The sequence below is a fragment of the Pseudorca crassidens genome, chromosome 20 (genome assembly GCF_039906515.1).
Source record: "Pseudorca crassidens isolate mPseCra1 chromosome 20, mPseCra1.hap1, whole genome shotgun sequence".
NCBI classification, from domain to species: Eukaryota; Metazoa; Chordata; class Mammalia; order Artiodactyla; family Delphinidae; genus Pseudorca; species Pseudorca crassidens.
Window position 1 is genome coordinate 36,193,690 of NC_090315.1, and position 16,372 is coordinate 36,210,061.

Here is a 16,372-nt window from a genome sequence, read left to right on the forward strand (position 1 = left end):
GAATAAAACAAAAAAACTGACCAAGAATTTTCAACTCCAATTTCCACTGCAGTACTTAACCACTTTGTTAACTGTCAACTATTCCCAGCCACCCCCAGACAACCTTGACATGACCTCAGTATTGTATATATATCACCATTTTCCCCTAACACAGGCAGACAGTCGAACAGAAAACTCGAATCTCTTTTACAATGTCTAACACAAAACAGGCTTTGGGGAGGTCAGTTTCTTAATATCACTAGGGTTTTTTCTATGAAAGCAAAGAAAGAAAATATTGCATTGAAGATGTTTAATCCTTAGTGTTGCAATAGTAACCTCTTCAAAGGTATATTAAAGGGGCTGAAAAACAGCGAAATAGGCATAGATAGATTCCAAATAAAAGGGTTTTGAAAGGTTCCAGTTGGGGAGGAGGATGGGCAGGGGCTCCCAGCTGAAGGCACTTGGTTATCAGTGGTACCTTGAAGCCCTTGCCGAGCGCGGCCTTCTCTTCAGATCCTAGCAACCGCCTGTGAGACGGGCAGGGCCAGAATTTTACAGTCCGTTTTCCAGGTGGGAAGACTGGGCTCCCTGCCCCGCCCCCCAAGCCCTGTCTCCCTGTCCCGGCAGCTCATCTTCCCCGACCTGGTGGAGGGGCTGGTGCTGATAAACATCGACCCCAACGGCAAAGGCTGGATCGACTGGGCGGCCACCAAGGTGAGCGCGGTCCGCCTGGAATGGGTGGGGGGGCGGGGGGGGCGGGGAGGGGCGGGGCGTGGCGTCCCGTCCCTCACACTGGCTCCGCCTCGGCCCGCAGCTCTCCAGCCTGACCAGCACTTTACCCGACACGGTGCTCTCCCACCTCTTCAGGCAGGTAAGGGGGCGGAGCCGTCCTCACGCGGGAGCCGGAGCGGCGGGTTGGGACTCTCCCGAGGGCCTGGTTCTGCCCCCCGCTCCCGGCCGGGCAGGAGGAAGAGGGTGGCGGGGTGATGGGGCATCAGACATGCCTCACCCCTACCCCGGGATCAGCCGCGAGACTGCAGCACCCGTGACGGACTGGGGAGACGGATGGGGCGGGGTCCCCTCCCCTCCCAAGGCCGTGGGCTCCCGCCACACATCCTTCCCCCTCCCGCCACACATCCTTCCCCCTCCCCCCACACACCCTTCCCCCTCCCCCCCTCCCTCCACACCTCTGGGGCTGGGGCAGGGGCCGCTCCGGCCAGAGATGCCCCCTCTGAGCCAGTCCCGGTCTGTGGCTCCACACTGCCCTGCCGCCCGTGCGCTCATCCCCCGTCCCCGGGGCCCAGGAGGAGCTGGTGAGCAACACAGAGTTGGTGCAGAGCTACCGGCAGCAGATCGGGAATGTGGTGAACCAGGCCAACCTGCAGCTCTTCTGGAACATGTACAACAGGTGTGGGCGGCTCGGGTCCCAGCTGGCGGCACCAGGACGGGAGCGCTCACGCAGTTGGGGGACCCCCCCCTCCCCGGTACAGCTGCCCACGGCTGGCAACACACTCTCCCAGTTCGTAGATGAGTGGACCGATGAGCCTCCGAGAGGGGTGACCTCTTGCCCAGGGTCACACCCCGCGAGGGGCAGAGGGGGAGCAGAGCTCTTCCACTCCTCCCCCTCCCTTGGGCGTTGCCAGTGGGAGCAGCGGGGGATGTGGGCGCCACCTGCTGCCCCCACTGCCCTGAGCCTCAGTGCTGACATCCCTAAGTTGAGAGGAGGTTGGATTAAGTGCTCCTTGGAGCCCCTTAGGGGTTGCCCTGCAGGGGAGTGGCCGCCCCCCCCCCCCCCCCCCCGCTGGCCTGCCCCTCCTTCTCTTTCTCCTACAAATATTTATTGAACGCCTGCTGTGTGCATGGTGCTGGAGAAACACTGGAGAAGGAGGGAAGCCCTGGCCTGCCTGCCTCTAAGGCACGGGACTCCCAGCACAGGTGGTGGTGCACAGCCCGTAATGAGAGCCAAATGTGAGGGCCCACCTGGCATGGCTTGGGGGGTCCCGGAAGAAGTCACGTGAGGGGAGCCCTCAGGCCCCTACTTGTGCAGAACAGGTCTCTGTCTCCCCAGTTTACCAATGGCATGTGTGAGGCTTTGTCTCACCGTTGAGACGCTAGAGCGTAAGCCCCCAATCTGGGGCCAGCCCAGCACCTCCAGGGCTGTTGGGCCATAATTGCCATGTGGAGGGACGGGGTTGAAATACGGCAGCGTCAGGCTTGGGGACATTCCCCAAAGCCCCGCCCCGGGATGCAGTCCTGGGATACCCACCTCCGCCTCTCCCTGCAGCCGCAGAGACCTGGACATTAACCGGCCTGGAACAGTGCCCAACGCCAAGACGCTCCGGTGAGTGCCCTGCCCCCTCCAGCCTGCCAGGCCTATGTAACCCCCTCTCCGGTGCCCAGGCCAGACAGCCCTTCTCCTCTGTGTCTGCAGCTGCCCTGTGATGCTGGTGGTCGGGGATAACGCACCTGCCGAGGAGGGGGTGGTGAGTGAAGGATTGTGCCCTGGTGCCAGTGGGTGGCAGGGGCAAAGGGGTCACTGGCTCCTGGCCAATGGGGCCAATTCCTGACCCTGCCCCGGGAAGCCTCGGGGGGACGCCGGATGGTGGGCTTCTCATCCCACTTCCCCACCATCTTGCCAGGTACCAGTGCCTGAGACAGCCCCCATCCTTCAGGTGACAGAGGCCTGGAGACAGGAGGGGCCTGGGTCCAGGACCGGCCCACCTGATTGCCCCGCCCTACCCCTCCCTGCAGCACGGCAGCCTCTCCACACTCTCCACCCATTTTAGGCCCAGAGACTAAGATCTCTCTTTTCTCTAAAATTGGATTCACTTGTTATGAAATAAGCAATTCATGAGCACAGCAATGGTCCCTCTTTGACCATCACATGCATCCATTATGTTTGGGGATCATTTGTCACCTCTCCTGTTGGAACTCTGAGGGCAGGCAGCCCGGGGTGTTCATGTCCCCCCAGAGGGTCAGGGGTCCAGGAGTGCCCAGAGAAGACCCCAGTGTGCACCCAAACTGCGACACCCTCCGTGTGCCTGAGGGCTTCGGGGAGCAGGGCTGTGGGCTGCGCCTGCCGTCTCGACCCCGGCAGGGTCAGGGCTTCAGAGTCTCCTGCTGACCCTCGGCCCTCCTTCACCTCTGACGCCCGACTTCTGGGGTGCCTTGCGCTTTCCCAGCCTCCCCCGCCAAGGTGGCCCTGGCTCGCTGTGAGGCCGCTGCCCAGCCCCTGCCCCCAGCCCAGCAGCAGTTGTGAGTGCAGTAGAGGGTCTCAGGCCCTCAGGGGGCTGCTTCCTGATCCCCAGGGCCTTGGCCTTGCCAAGGTGCCTGTGTCTGCCCCCTGCACTCCCTCCCTCACCTGTAGAGCCTCGCAACTCTGGGGATAGACCCTCCCTTAGCATCTGGGGCAGGGAGACGCCTGATAGCCCTCGGGCGCCTCACTCTGTTGAAGCCTGTTCCTTGTCCCCAGGTTGAGTGCAACTCCAAACTGGATCCAACCACCACGACCTTCCTGAAGGTGAGGCCCTCCTCCCCACCCTGCGCCCAGCCACAGGGAGGGGCCTGCCTGGGGGCCCAGCCAAGGCGGGAGCAGAGCAGGACGGTGTGTCTGGTCAGGGGAGCCTGTCCGGGTGTGCCAGGGACAGGCAGGGTGTGGTGTGAGGGGGCCCCTGCTCAGCTCACCCCCCTCTCTCCCCTGCAGATGGCAGATTCCGGGGGGCTCCCCCAGGTCACACAGGTGAGACTCTTGGCCCTCTCTCCGTCCCTTACCTGGCCAGGGGTTGGGGAAGCCTCCCCTCCCCCTGAATCCCAGGCAGGCAAACAAAGCACGTACCTGTCCCTCGCCCTGCAGCCCGGGAAGCTGACAGAAGCCTTCAAGTACTTCCTGCAAGGCATGGGCTACAGTAAGTATACCTCCACCCCACCCTGCCCTAGAGACTGGGGGGCAGGCAGCAAGTCGGGGCTGACGCTGTGCCTGGGGGCCTCTAGGGCATCTCCACCTAGGTTGTAATTTGATTGTCCCAGGCCAGCTTTGGGGCACTGTTCTCCTGACAGGGCTGGGCCTTTTGGGGTCGGGGACTCTTCTCCCAGCTCTGGGGCGGAGGGCCCGGGGCTGAGTCCTGCCGGGGAAGCCTGCCTAGGGGTGAGTCACTCACCCCACCCAGCGCCTGCTGGGCCTACAGCACCTGAGAAGGGCTGAGAAGATGCCGGATGGTACCAGGGGCATCAGAGGAGTGGACTTGGAGTCTGGGGACTGGGGAAGGCATGTGAGGCCATCTGGGTGTTAGGAGAGCTGAAGGCAGCCAAACTGGGGGTGGCATATCTGAAGACCCCGAGGAAAGAGGGGTGGAACTGGCTCCCTGCCCGCCCCCGACTTCCCCTCGTGCGGGGTTGAGACACTGCTCATGAGCACCACCAGCGCACATGCCCCCTTGTTGACACACGTGCATCTCCTCAGTTCCTTCCGTCTCCCCCTTGCGCCTGGCTCTCCTCCTGGAAGCAAACTTCCTCTGACCGAATTTTTCTTCGCCCCAGACCTCAGCCTCTGGAGCTTGGGCCTTCTGGGGAGGACAGGCCTGTGGGGGAAGGCTGGGGGGCCAGCCAGGAACAGACCCCCACCCCCCCGCCCCCAGGGGACCGGGGCCCCCTGCCAGCTTGTCTGTGGAGAAGTAGGGCAGCAAGAGGCCAAGACCCACAGTGAGACCCAGCAGGGGCTCTGAGGCTGGGCGCTGAGCCCAGGAAGTGCCTGGCGGACGCTGCTGGGATGGGTGGGTGAGCGGTACTTGTCACGGGGCTGGGACCCATTCTCAGGGCCCCAGGACAAATACCACCAGGCAGCCCAAGAGCTGGGAAGGATTTGGGAGGTCATACGGGCCTCCCGCGTTCTGTCCACGGGGAGAGTGAGCCCCAGCAGAATGGAGAGGGTGCTGGCACTAGGTTATAGGCCTTAAAGGCGTTGTGGGCGTGAGCCCCCAGTGCTGCAGCCCAGGCTGGAGAATCGGGGGGTGAGACGAGCACCCCACCCTGCTCTCCCAACTCCTAGGGCCAGACTGACATCAGTCAGTGCTGTGGTTCCTTCTGTGGCCGCTGCTTCGGTGGGTGGGCAGGAGGGGGCTTCCTGAGGCTCTGGCCCTGCCCCCAGCCTGCTCTGTGCCTTCCTCTCCTCTCTGACCCATCTCGACGCCCTCATCTCACCGGACCTCCTCTTCACCCGTGTTCTGTCTCCCCAACCCTGCCCCTCTGGCTCTGTCTTCTCTCTTAGTTGCATACTTGAAGGACCGAAGGCTGAGTGGAGGAGCAGGTAGCCCCGCATCCCCTCCCCTAATGCATGGACCGCCCCCCAGCTCCCCCCCGCCGCCACCCCAGGAGCCCCAGCTCCTTCCTCTGTGCAGTGCTGCAGCCAGGCCGCATCTTGCCATGGGAACTTCTTGTGTCCTGCTCTTCCGTGGGCTCTGTCCCATTTAGGGCTCCAGATTGGCTGGGTTTTAGATCAGCCTGCCTTCTAGGTTGCCATGGGCCCCGTGGCTTCCAACACTCTGGCAGTTGGAACCAGAACTTCTCAGAGGTGTCGGCCCTGGGGTCAGGGGCAAGCCATGCCTGAGCTGGACAGGTGGCTAGTTGAGGTCAGGAAGGTAGAATTTGCTTCCTGCAAGTCTCGCTTGTAAAACTCTGAATAAGGGCAGAAACAGGATTTAGGGCAGTCTGGGGCCATCACACCTCTTGCCCTTCTTTATAGAACTGGTCTCATTCCCCCTACCCCATCATCCTCTTGAGGGAGGCAGAGTTGAAAATAATGTCCCATCCTTGCTCCAGCTTAAGGACACCCCATTTTGGCCACAGCTCTGGCCAGCTCTTGTGAGGAGGGTCCTGCCGGCCTCCGTGGCCCCCCGCCCATTTGGCTCACTCCCTGTCGCTGGCGTTGCATGCCTGGGGCTTGACAGAGCAAGTGTAGAGCCCTGGCTTGGGATGAGCCTCCATGCCTTCGTCGGAAGAACCGGTCTCGCTGGCCGCTTTGCTTGCGTAAATCCTTCTCCCGCCTGCCTGCGCCCGGCCCCGCCTGCTGGTCCTCACCCCCAGTGCCCTCTCTGTCTGCAGTGCCCTCGGCCAGCATGACCCGTCTCGCCCGCTCTCGAACCTCGTCCCTCACCAGTGCCAGCTCGGTGGACGGCAGCCGCCCGCAGGCCTGCACCCACTCAGAGAGCAGTGAGGGGCTGGGCCAGGTCAACCACACCATGGAGGTGTCCTGTTGAAGCCCTTGGTCCCACGAAGATGCTCACCTGCCCCCCAACCTGCATCGACGTCCCACTGCCATCCTTGTGCAGCTCATTTCCCCTTTAGTTTATTTTTGCGAGGGCGAAGGGGAGGAAATGGGGTTACTTTTCTTTTGTTTAAAAAGGTGAGGGGATCCGTCCTAGATGCTGCAGTGGAACAGTCTCCAGATGGTTTGAGGGGCTCACTCCTCCCCTCCCCCCCTCCCCCCTCACCTCATTAACTTGGCTGACTTAGACCCTCTCTTCCAGTTTTCCAAGGCCCAGGCACAGTCAGGGCAGGGCTCCAGGGAAGAAGGAGATTAGCTAAGGGAAGACTTTGAGTCCTTCTCTGGCCAGGATCCAGGATAATATGCTGGATTAAAGAAAGCATGGGTTGACCCCCTCAAGCAGGCAGGTTTGAAGGTGGGATGGGGTTTTGAGACGGTAGGTGCTGGGACAGCAGGAACAGGGTCCAGCTCAGGCACTGGCATGAGAACCAGGAGACAGCAGCAGGGAGCACTCAGAGGCAGGAGCCCTGGAGCTCTGCAGGCCCCTTTCCCACCCCCGAGCCCCACAATCAAGCACATCTGTTTCTGATTTTAGCACCCGTGACAATCATCTGAACAGTAGCCACAAGGGGGCGCTTCAACCAGACAGCAGTTTTCCTGGTGCTCTGTGGGTGGGCCTGGTGCTGTAGGGCCAGGCAGGTAGGGGCTGAAAGGGGTTTCTCTGCCCAAGGAAGACAGAACACAGAGGACCTTGAGGGCAGGGACCCCACAGACTGTCCCAGCCCACAGTCTGCCGCCTCCTGGCCCTGTGCCGTTTCTGAGCCAAGGCCCTGAGGCAGAAAGTCACCTGGTCCTCTGCCTCTAGGGAGCTGACTAGGGCTGAGGTTAAAGGCTGGGGTAGCCTTTGAGTGTTGGGTACGCCTCTGAGAACTTCGTGGTGACTGCCTTTGGAAGCCAGCAGGCAGTGGTGGCTCAGAGTTCCTATAGAGTTCCCCCAGAGACCCCCTTTTCACCCCTAGGTTCCATGGAGGACAACTTAATCAGCAGCAGCATGGCCAAGGCCACTGGAAGCATTTCTAGGGAGAGTTCTAGTCAAGCTATGCCAATGTTTCACGTAGGCATCACTGAGAGAGTTCATTTGGAGAAAACTGGCCCAAGATAGCAGGACTTGGCAGTCCCAAATCACCATCCTAGCCATTTGGAGTAGGCTCAGGCTGGGGCTTGCTGGGTCCTGGGGTGGGAGGTAACGTTTCCTGAAATGAACAAGGGCCAGGCAGAGGAGGAAGGCTCCCCACACACCCCAGCCCCTTCCAGCCAGCTGAAGCCCAGGGCTGTGCCATATACTTCCTGTTCATCCACCTTACTGGGTAGAATCTCCTGACCTAGGAACCAGAAGCCATTTGTCTCTGAGCCTAAATCAGCTGCCACAAGCCCTCAAATGAGTAAAACAGAGAAGAGGGGAGAGCAATGAAAAATGCAGGGCTGTGGAGGGTGGGTGGGTGTGTGTGGGGCTAAGGGGACACCTGCATCCACATTTCCTTGGCACACATCACCCCCTTCTGTCATCTTAAGCCATTATAGAGCCCAGTGGAGTGTCTGTTAGTTCTATTCACTCACGTGCTTCCTTTGAATATAGAATGTGACTGTTTGAAAAGCCGGTAGAATTAATCCCTTTTACTGTAGATAGCGCTGTGAATCTTGGATTTTTTTTCCCGTGTTCTTTCAGATGAGATCTATAAATATCTATACATTATATATATATGTATATTGGGTACTCCGGCGTGTGGCTTTCCATCGGAGGTTGTCTTCTTTGGTCAAAGTGAACTATTAATGGAATTTGTTATTTTCTTCTCTGTACAAAGTGAAGAGCCTACTTTTGTGTATTCTGGTGCCTGATGTCATGAGACTTTGAGATGACAAAATGTAAAACAAAAACCCTTGTCAACGTAGAAAGAGTTAACTGTGCTGAAAAACTAATAAAGAAACTAAGAAGAATTTGAGTATGGTGATGCCATGCCCATCATGAGAAGCTTTGGAAGAGACAATGTTTAAACTGGTGAGGCTGGTGCTTCTTGGGTTTAGGTGGGTTTGACCGTTCAGAGTGAAGACAGGCATTTCCATCTATCTCTGTATTTCCATATCTTGTCACATCATCTTACCAATCCTTACATTAATTCCATAGGGTAGATACTAATTATCTTAGTTTCACAGTTGAGGAAACTGAATTTGCCTTAATAAGAGGCCAAGCTGGGAGGTGGCCTTGACAGTATTTGACTTCAAAACCCAGACCTGTAACTTTTATATTCGTTGCCTCATTTTCTTAAATTTAACGGCATGCTATTTCCCCATGTTTAACCACCATTTCTGATTCATTTACTCAGCCATTTATCCAATAAATAGATACTGAGTTCTTGCTGTGTGTCAGCAACTAAAGCAGCAAGTAAATAAAAATAAGCCCCTCCATGTGCTACCAGACGATGAAAAACTCAGCGGGTGTATTGTATCAATAGTTCTGGGAGCCCTGACTACACAACTCCGAAACACCTGCACAAACTGCTCTAATTGCGCACCCAGCCGGCCTCCAGCGAGGCCTTCCCTTCTCATCCAGAAATGGGATTTTGCACTTCAACCGGACTTCTACCCCCAGGGGTTTCAGCTGCCACAGACCAAGACTGGGAAGGGTTGTGCCTGGCTCAGACCAGGCTCAAGGCGGCAAGGGGACACATCTTCCTGCACCCGGCGGTTTCTTAACCCAAGTGGGGACACCCGGCCTCAAGGATGTTTTCAGCAGGGGTTGTACGACCAGGTGCAAACCCTCACTCTTCTTCCGCGTGGAAGTCGAAACGAACATCACGTGGTTCCGGGGCGGGAACATAGGCCCCGCCCCTGAGAGTCCTGCCCCCAGACGCCGGAAGCGCCTGCGCTGGGCTGCGGAGTCGCGGGGCTGCGCGCCCTTGGACCATGGCGACCCAGGCGAAGCGCCGGCGGGTGAGTTGTGGCGGCAGACGCAGGAGCACCCCTCTCCGCCGCGCCTCGCCGCTTCCCCGTCCGCAGCGCCGTCCCGCACGCGGCTGCGCGGCCTGCCGCGGGTCATTTGCCGCACTCCACATCCCCTCCCCCAACCCCGGCCCTTCCTCCGCGCGCGCCGCCGTCTTCTCCGCCCCCAGCGAGCTCTTCCGGGCGGGGCAACGCCACTGCGCTTGCTTATCTCAGGTGGCAGGGCTTGCGGGCAGCGAGGACCCGGCCCCGGTGGCCAGCTTCCTGAGCTGGTGCCGGCGGGTAGGACTGGAGCTGAGTCCCAAGGTGAGTGGGGGGCGGGGTAGAGGCGGGCGCGGCGGGGAAGCGGGCGCGGTGTAGCTCTGACCGGCCGCTCTCCCTGCTCAGGTGGCGGTGAGCCGGCAGGGCACGGTGGCCGGCTACGGCATGGTGGCCCGGGAGAGCGTGCAGCCCGGGGAGCTGCTGTTCGCGGTGCCGCGGGCCGCACTTCTGTCGCAGCACACCTGCTCAATCAGCGGCCTGCTGGAGCGAGGTGGTTACGCCGGCGGGGGTGGGACGCCGAGGCGGGCCTGCGGGGCCGGCCGGGGCCCTAACCTCTTCGTCTCCCTCAGAGCGAGGCGCGCTGCAGAGCCAGTCGGGATGGGTGCCGCTGCTGCTGGCGCTGCTGCACGAGCTGCAGGCCCCGGCCTCGCCCTGGAGCCCCTACTTTGCGCTGTGGCCCGAGCTGGGCCGCTTGGAGCACCCCATGTTCTGGTGAGAGCCGTAGGAGGGGCAGCACCGTAGGTAGCCTGGCTCGAACCGCCCTGCCCTTGGGACACGGGTTCCAAGCGCTAGTCTCGGTAGGTGGTGTGAAGAACCTGGGTGGGGGTGTCACTGCAGGCCAGAGGAGGAGCGCCGGCGATTGCTGCAGGGCACCGGCGTACCCGAGGCTGTGGAGAAGGATTTGGCCAACATCCGCAGCGAGTATTATTCCATCGTGCTGCCCTTCATGGAAGCCCACCCCGATCTTTTCAGCCCCAGGGTTCGCTCTCTGGAACTCTACCGCCAGCTCGTGGCTCTTGTGATGGCCTACAGGTCAGTGAGCGGAGCCTTAAAAAGGACCCTTTTTTTAAGAACTCTATTGAGGGACTAGAAGGGAAAGAACAGTGAACCCCACTCGTCTCTCACCCTGCACTGGGCTTTAGCAAAGTTCTCTCTGTGGCAGCTTTCAGGAACCACTGGAGGAAGAGGATGATGAAAAGGAGCCAAACTCTCCTTTGATGGTGCCTGCTGCAGACGTACTAAACCACTTAGCCAATCACAATGCCAATCTAGAATACTCTCCAGTGAGTGGATCTGTCCCAGTTCTTGTTCTTATGTGCTTGGATGATTGGGCATGTGATTCAAACCGATGTGTTATTTATGCTGGCCTGGCAGTTGAGCTAAACACTCCATTCTCCTCATACTAAAAATGTGTAGGTGGAATTATCTCCTCCTGTGTGTACTTTGCGTATTCCACTGAAATCGCCTGAACTGAAAACATCTCAAAACCTTACAAGAAGGCTGGGGTTAATCCTCTGATAAACCTTGCACCCTCACTGATTTGGTTCTATAGGTTGGTTGGTTCTGTGCAGTGCTAGTGAGCCAAGATTGTTTCCGGGCCCTGTGGACAGCAATCTGGAACAGCCATAGTGTCAATACTTTTCACAAGAGGGGATGTTCATAAGACCGGTTTAAGATGATACCAAGGCTGTGTTTGTATCAATTCTATTTGCTAAGTGGAAAGTTGCAAAAAAAGATCTAAGTTTATGGGATTAAAAATTAGGAAATGGCTGTTTAAAATAAATTTATTTTTGGCTGTGTTGGGTCTGTTGCTGCATGCAGGCTTTCTCTAGTTGCAGCATGCAGGAGGCTACTGTTCGTTGTGGTGTGTGGGCGTCTCATTGCGGAAGACGGGCTCTAGGCACACGGGCTCAGTAGTTGTGGTGCACGGGCTTAGTTGCTCCGTGGCATGTAGGATCTTCCTGGACCAGGGATCGAACCCGTGTCCCCTGCATTGGCAGGCAGATTCTTAACCACTGTGCCACCAGGGAAGTCCCTGGCTATTACTTTTAAAAGCTTGTGTCCATTTGCTGTTCCTACTTTGATCCTGGTTTTTTGCGTTTTGTTTCTGATTTTTTGCCACACTGCACAGAGCCTAGTTCCCCCTGCCCAGGGATTGAACCTGGGGCCCAGCAGTCTTAACCACTGGACTGCAAAGGAAGTGCCTAATTCTTCATTTTTGTAAAGCTAGCAACTTTTTGGGGGGGCTGTGTCGGGTCTTAGTTGTGTCACGCACGCTCTTTGTTGCTATGCACAGGCTTCTCTCTAGTTGTGGTGTGCGGGCTTTGTTGCCCCGTGGCATGTGGGATCTTAGTTCCCTCACCAGGGATTGAACCTGCGTCCCCTGCATTGGAAGGCGGATTCTTAACCACTGGACCACCAGAGAAGTCTCCAAAGCTAGCAACTTTTTTTTCTTTTTTGCGGTACGCGGGCCTCTCGCTGCTGTGGCCTCTCACTGCTGTGGCCTCTCCCGCCGCGGAGCACAGGCTCCGGATGCGCAGGCTCAGCGGCCATGGCTCACGAGCCCAGCCGCTCCGCGGCACACGGGATCCTCCCGGACCAGGGCACGGAACCCGTGTCCCCTGCATTGGTAGGCAGACTCTCAACCACTGTGCCACCAGGGAAGCCAGCTAGCAACTTTTTAAGTGTTTGTGAGATGACTGAGCAAAGATTACCTACTAAACTATGGGGATGACCTTTGACCTTTAAGTCTCGCCACTTTTATTCTACAGTACAGGATCTTAACAAGAACTAAAGGTAGAATGTTGGTAGGTATAGTGTCAGTCCCACCATCACTGAACTATACCTGCTGGAGGGAACTGTACCCTCCTAGGAGGGAAGTAATCTTCATGAGGCTGGCCTGGAAGGGCCTGGCCCCAGCTTCTCCCTTCCACCCCAGAATTGTCTTCGGATGGTGGCCACTCAGCCCATTCCTAAAGGCCATGAGATTTTCAACACTTATGGGCAAATGGCTAACTGGCAGTTGATTCACATGTATGGCTTTACTGAACCGTATCCTGACAACACGGATGACACGGCTGACATTCAGATGGTGACGGTTCGTGAAGCAGCGTTACAGGGTGAGTGATTAAACCTTGGACACTGGTGTATGTCTCCATCCCTGCCCCAGGTGCTCTGCCAATAGTAGTTGTTCCCTTTTTGTAGACTAAGGAGAAATGAGCTCTTGGGTATACTGACTTTCACACCAGTACTTTCTGTCTACAGGAACAAAAGTTGAAGCTGAAAGGCTCCTACTGTATGAACGCTGGGATTTCTTATGCAAACTGGAGATGGTAGGGGAAGAGGGAGCCTTTGTGATTGGGCGGGAAGAAGTGCTGACAGAAGAGGAACTGGCCATGACACTCAAGGTAAATGCTCAAAATAAGTATTTTAGATCTAGGTGCGAGGAAAGGTGGCATGGATGGAGAGGACACTTAAATGCTGTCACGGCAGGTTGGCTTCTCTAAATCAATTTCGGAAATACCCAAGTAAAGGGCCCCATGGTTGCTTCTAGGTACTGTGCATGCCTGCTGAGGAGTTCAGAGAATTTAAAGACCAGGATGGATGGGGAGATGATAAAAGGGAAGAGGACAGCCTGACAATCACAAATATCCCCAAACTCAAAGCATCATGGAGACAGCTTCTTCGGGACAGTGTTTTATTGACCCTGCAAACTTATGCCACAGACTTAAAAACTGAGCAAGATTTACTCAGTAGTAAGGAGGTCTACGCCACACTCAGCTGGAGGGAACAGCAAGCCTTACAGGTTCGTTATGGTCAGAAGATGATCTTACACCAATTGTTGGAACTGACTAACTAGCAGGTTCCCTTTTTCCTGAAGGAATGTCCAGGAGAAGAACTTTCTGCTAAGCTGGTACACATTGATGCTTGAAAAGAAGGATAATTTGGACCTTTTGTTTTGCATTTCATACTAAATACCAAAAGGAAAAGTAGCAAAACTGTTGTCTAGGATGAATTCCAAGGTAAGAGTGACATGCTGAAGGATTTGGGAACAGTAGATGTGGGAACTGCTGCTTATTGTTATGAACACTAATAAATTTTGTAGCTGTTTGGTTCTCAGGTTGATCCAAAGTTAGCAGAAATGTGATAGTGATAACATTTTGTTGTAGTCTGGCATTTAATAACATGGACTTTGAAAGTAGACCTGGTTCAAATCCAGGTCTATTTTGAACAAGTCACTTTCCCTTAGTTAACAACTGTTTCCTGTTGGAAGATTTAATAAGCTGTGTCACTGGGACTCTGAGCAATTGTTTAAATTCCTTAAGCAGCCTAGATGGCACAACTCACCCTTAAGAGACACCAATGACATTCAAGTCCCCATGTAAGATTTCTATTTAATCTTGAACCTTTTTGTCCTCTCTGGGCATAAAACTTGACAGTCATGAAAGGTAAGGTATATATTAGGTAAGTTTTAAATACATACCTACTCCTTTTCTTTTAGAAATTATATCTAACGTTGTAAAGCAATTATACTCCAATAAAGATGTTAATACTGAAACACCATGAGGGTAAAGGACGTTTTCAAATGGGCATTTTGAAACTGTTTAATCATAGAAACCTGCTCCAATAATTTTTCACTGTTGGAAAGGAAAAGGCAAACAACACTACACAAAAATCACTTCCTTGTTTAAAGATGCCAGATTGGTAGTGGGAAAACCTACCATTCAGCAAAAGTTGGTGTTCCCCAGTGGCCCCAATGGGAAGGCTGCGTGGTCCACTTTCCTCCTCACCACCAGCACTGGCCGCTACTGAGAAAGGCACAGTGGACTCGTGTGTGTGTCATGACTTTAATGTTCGACTACAGTATGCATACACATACAAGAAGTAGGGAAGCTAAAGCCCAGGAACTAGGAAGGCTACAAAATACAACACATGGACCAATACATTTACAAAACATTCAAAATCCTTACAAAAGGGGCTGTATTGGTCCTTTTGACTTTGTTGTTCAGCTTAGTCTGTATGGCCATTCATTGGGATAATGGGGAAGGGCAATTCATAATATTTGGTTCCTTTCCGCACAGTTTACAAGTTACCAGGAGAGAGATGGGGGAACTTTAGGCCTGGTTTGGCTTCCCTTTATAAAAAGAAGTGTCTCACAGGGCCCAAGGGGATGTGTTCTCCAGCAGAAAAGAGAAAATGGTGCTCTGCCAACAGCCAGCTTTAGATTTGGGGAAGAGGCAAAATAAAAATCCACGGGATCTCGATTGTGAACTCTTCCCATGTTTCCTGGCATACCAAATTCTACACATCCACATTTTTTAACAACTTTGTGATTTTCAAGGTCCCCATCCGTATTTTAAAAAAATAAGTCACATAGTATTTAAACTGGCTTTCCTGCTATTCTTTGGGACACCAGGAATGTCAGATGACATGGAGCTATGCCCAACCCCCGCCCCAACAAGTGCACGGCATCAGCAGCCTCTTCAATTTATAAGCTGGGAAGTAGGTACCACCAGTTTATCTACTTGCCTTGGACACATTTTGCACAAACCCAAGAAGTTCCAGACAAAGGTTTTCTCTTTCATATATTTACACAAGTTCAAAATGATATTCACAGCATCTTCTAAATGTTGGCCAGGAGTCCAAAAAATGCATTTAAATTTGGAACGTGTCCAAGTAGACAGGAAGCTGACCCAAACAGTAATTGGGGCAGATACCCGAGACCAAAGGGCCGGAAAAGTCAGGAAAAGCTGAAAGGATCTTCAGCCAGTTTATGAACTTGGTACAGTGGGACCTCCAGGCTGACAAATTTACAACAGAGATGTGGTTCCATCTAACTGGCACCTGTCCCTTCCATTACTTGCTGAGCCTGCTTTTGTCCCATGCAGCACTGTGCGACAGACTGGAATAACCTGAAGAATGGAGACAGTTAACAAGTTTGTGAGAAAACTTCAGGCCTGACTAAAACCTTGTGTCTTATTAATTTTGGTTACTATGACCTTCTTAATCACCCACCCAAGCTGGAGCCATCAAATGATTCTCATTCTTCTGTCTTAAGAATGTAACAATTTAAAAATTACTTTAACTCACTTTTCAATTTCTGGGGCACAGTGTACAAACTCGTGGTTCCAGAACTTAAACGCTGGATTTTTAATCAGCTCAATGAAGGTAATAAGAAGACCCCAAGGATGTGGCCTATTTACAATCAACCGTTCCAAAAGAACCCTGGAGAAGGGAAGAAAAAGTTAGTCAATGCACAGAAACATACAAATTCACGACCACTTCTCCATTTGTCTTTTTTCCTAACACTTTTTCCCTGATTATTACACTACATGCAAAAATGGTTAGCTTTACAAAAGGCAGGTGGATTAAGTCTTTTCTATAGAATGGTTAAATGGATTCTAGAATTACATAACAAACGTGGGTCTGAATCCCTCCTCTTCCCATTACTGAGCCTACAAGACTAAGTTAAGGTAAAGGATAGATAATAGATTACATGACACAGAGAAGATAATCGCTTAAAGAATACATACTCAATGAAAGTAAATAGGAAATAAGAATTTTACTATTAGTAGTACATATGTAAATTGGGTGGGATAATTCTTCACATCCCCTGATCTAACCAATTTTACTTCTAAATTTACCCTAAGGATGTAATAAAGCACAAGAACAAAGATTTAAGTTCGAGGAAGTTCACTAAAGCTTTATATAGTCCACAAAATAGGACTTTTACCGTCTAAACGTCTAATAATAAAACGCTAGTTAATTTTTAGTATATAAACCTAAGGAATACTAATGCTCAGAAACTACTATTAGGTGAAGGGGCAAGTTTAACAAGTCTGGTCCAGTTTTTTAAGTTTGTGTATATCTCTCTCACTAGGATGTACCCATTTCCTGATCTCCAGTGCTGTACATAGTCCAAGCAATCTGCAACAGATTCCTAACTATTGTTAGTAGAACACACGTATGATCCTGTTATTTCTCCTGCTTAAAACCTTCCAACCCAGAGGTAATGACAAGTCTAAGTTCTTTAACATGGCCTTTAAAAGGCCTGGGTGTTTCAGGACTGGTTAAATATGCTAACCCCACCACCTG

General features: G+C 53.8%; 3 protein-coding genes across 21 annotated transcripts in view; 2 read left to right on the plus strand and 1 right to left on the minus strand.

Annotated features, from left to right (window-relative positions):
* NDRG4 (NDRG family member 4) overlaps positions 1-8,233 on the plus strand; it is a 42,307-nt gene extending 34,074 nt beyond the window's left edge. For 7 of the 9 annotated variants that reach the window (XM_067718272.1, XM_067718274.1, XM_067718270.1 and 4 more), the window contains 10 exons: positions 607-693; positions 794-850; positions 1,284-1,387; positions 2,264-2,320; positions 2,411-2,462; positions 3,452-3,499; positions 3,683-3,718; positions 3,833-3,884; positions 5,243-5,281; positions 6,076-8,233. In XM_067718272.1, coding sequence (XP_067574373.1) covers positions 607-693; positions 794-850; positions 1,284-1,387; positions 2,264-2,320; positions 2,411-2,462; positions 3,452-3,499; positions 3,683-3,718; positions 3,833-3,884; positions 5,243-5,281; positions 6,076-6,230 — 687 coding nt within the window. In that variant the 3' untranslated portion in view covers positions 6,231-8,233. The remainder of the gene's footprint in view (positions 1-606; positions 694-793; positions 851-1,283; positions 1,388-2,263; positions 2,321-2,410; positions 2,463-3,451; positions 3,500-3,682; positions 3,719-3,832; positions 3,885-5,242; positions 5,282-6,075) is intronic. The other 2 variants (XM_067718268.1, XM_067718276.1) reach the window with 1 other exon arrangement.
* Positions 8,234-9,089: 856 nt separating this feature from the next.
* Positions 9,090-13,837, plus strand: SETD6 (SET domain containing 6, protein lysine methyltransferase). 6 transcript variants are annotated; one of them, XM_067718265.1, is made up of 9 exons: positions 9,090-9,226; positions 9,452-9,541; positions 9,623-9,767; positions 9,847-9,988; positions 10,115-10,309; positions 10,440-10,560; positions 12,216-12,396; positions 12,542-12,684; positions 12,831-13,837. In XM_067718265.1, the coding sequence occupies exons 1-9, from the start codon at positions 9,200-9,202 to the stop codon at positions 13,134-13,136; spliced, it is 1,350 nt and encodes a 449-aa protein (XP_067574366.1). In that variant the 5' UTR covers positions 9,090-9,199; the 3' UTR covers positions 13,137-13,837. The 6 variants fall into 6 exon arrangements, with proteins under 6 accessions (XP_067574366.1, XP_067574367.1, XP_067574363.1 ...); XM_067718266.1 differs by having other exon boundaries at positions 10,250-10,309; XM_067718262.1 differs by having other exon boundaries at positions 9,099-9,541; positions 12,831-13,082; positions 13,158-13,837.
* A 273-nt stretch (positions 13,838-14,110) lies between these two features.
* CNOT1 (CCR4-NOT transcription complex subunit 1) overlaps positions 14,111-16,372 on the minus strand; it is a 101,125-nt gene continuing 98,863 nt past the window's right edge. For all 6 annotated transcript variants that reach the window (XM_067718257.1, XM_067718254.1, XM_067718258.1 and 3 more), the window contains exons 48-49: positions 15,368-15,502; positions 14,111-15,189 (exon numbers count right to left, since the gene is read on the minus strand). In XM_067718257.1, coding sequence (XP_067574358.1) covers positions 15,111-15,189; positions 15,368-15,502 — 214 coding nt within the window. In that variant the 3' untranslated portion in view covers positions 14,111-15,110. The remainder of the gene's footprint in view (positions 15,190-15,367; positions 15,503-16,372) is intronic.

Excerpts from the sequence above, each read along its gene's own strand:
- SETD6 (XM_067718259.1), top strand. The coding sequence starts at position 9,200 with ATGGCGACCCAGGCGAAGCGCCGGCGGGTGAGTTGTGGCGGCAGACGC. Across the intron at positions 10,561-12,215 it reads CCAATCTAGAATACTCTCCA|AATTGTCTTCGGATGGTGGC; the intron begins GTGAGTGGATCT and ends CTTCCACCCCAG. Across the intron at positions 12,685-12,830 it reads AACTGGCCATGACACTCAAG|GTACTGTGCATGCCTGCTGA; the intron begins GTAAATGCTCAA and ends GGTTGCTTCTAG.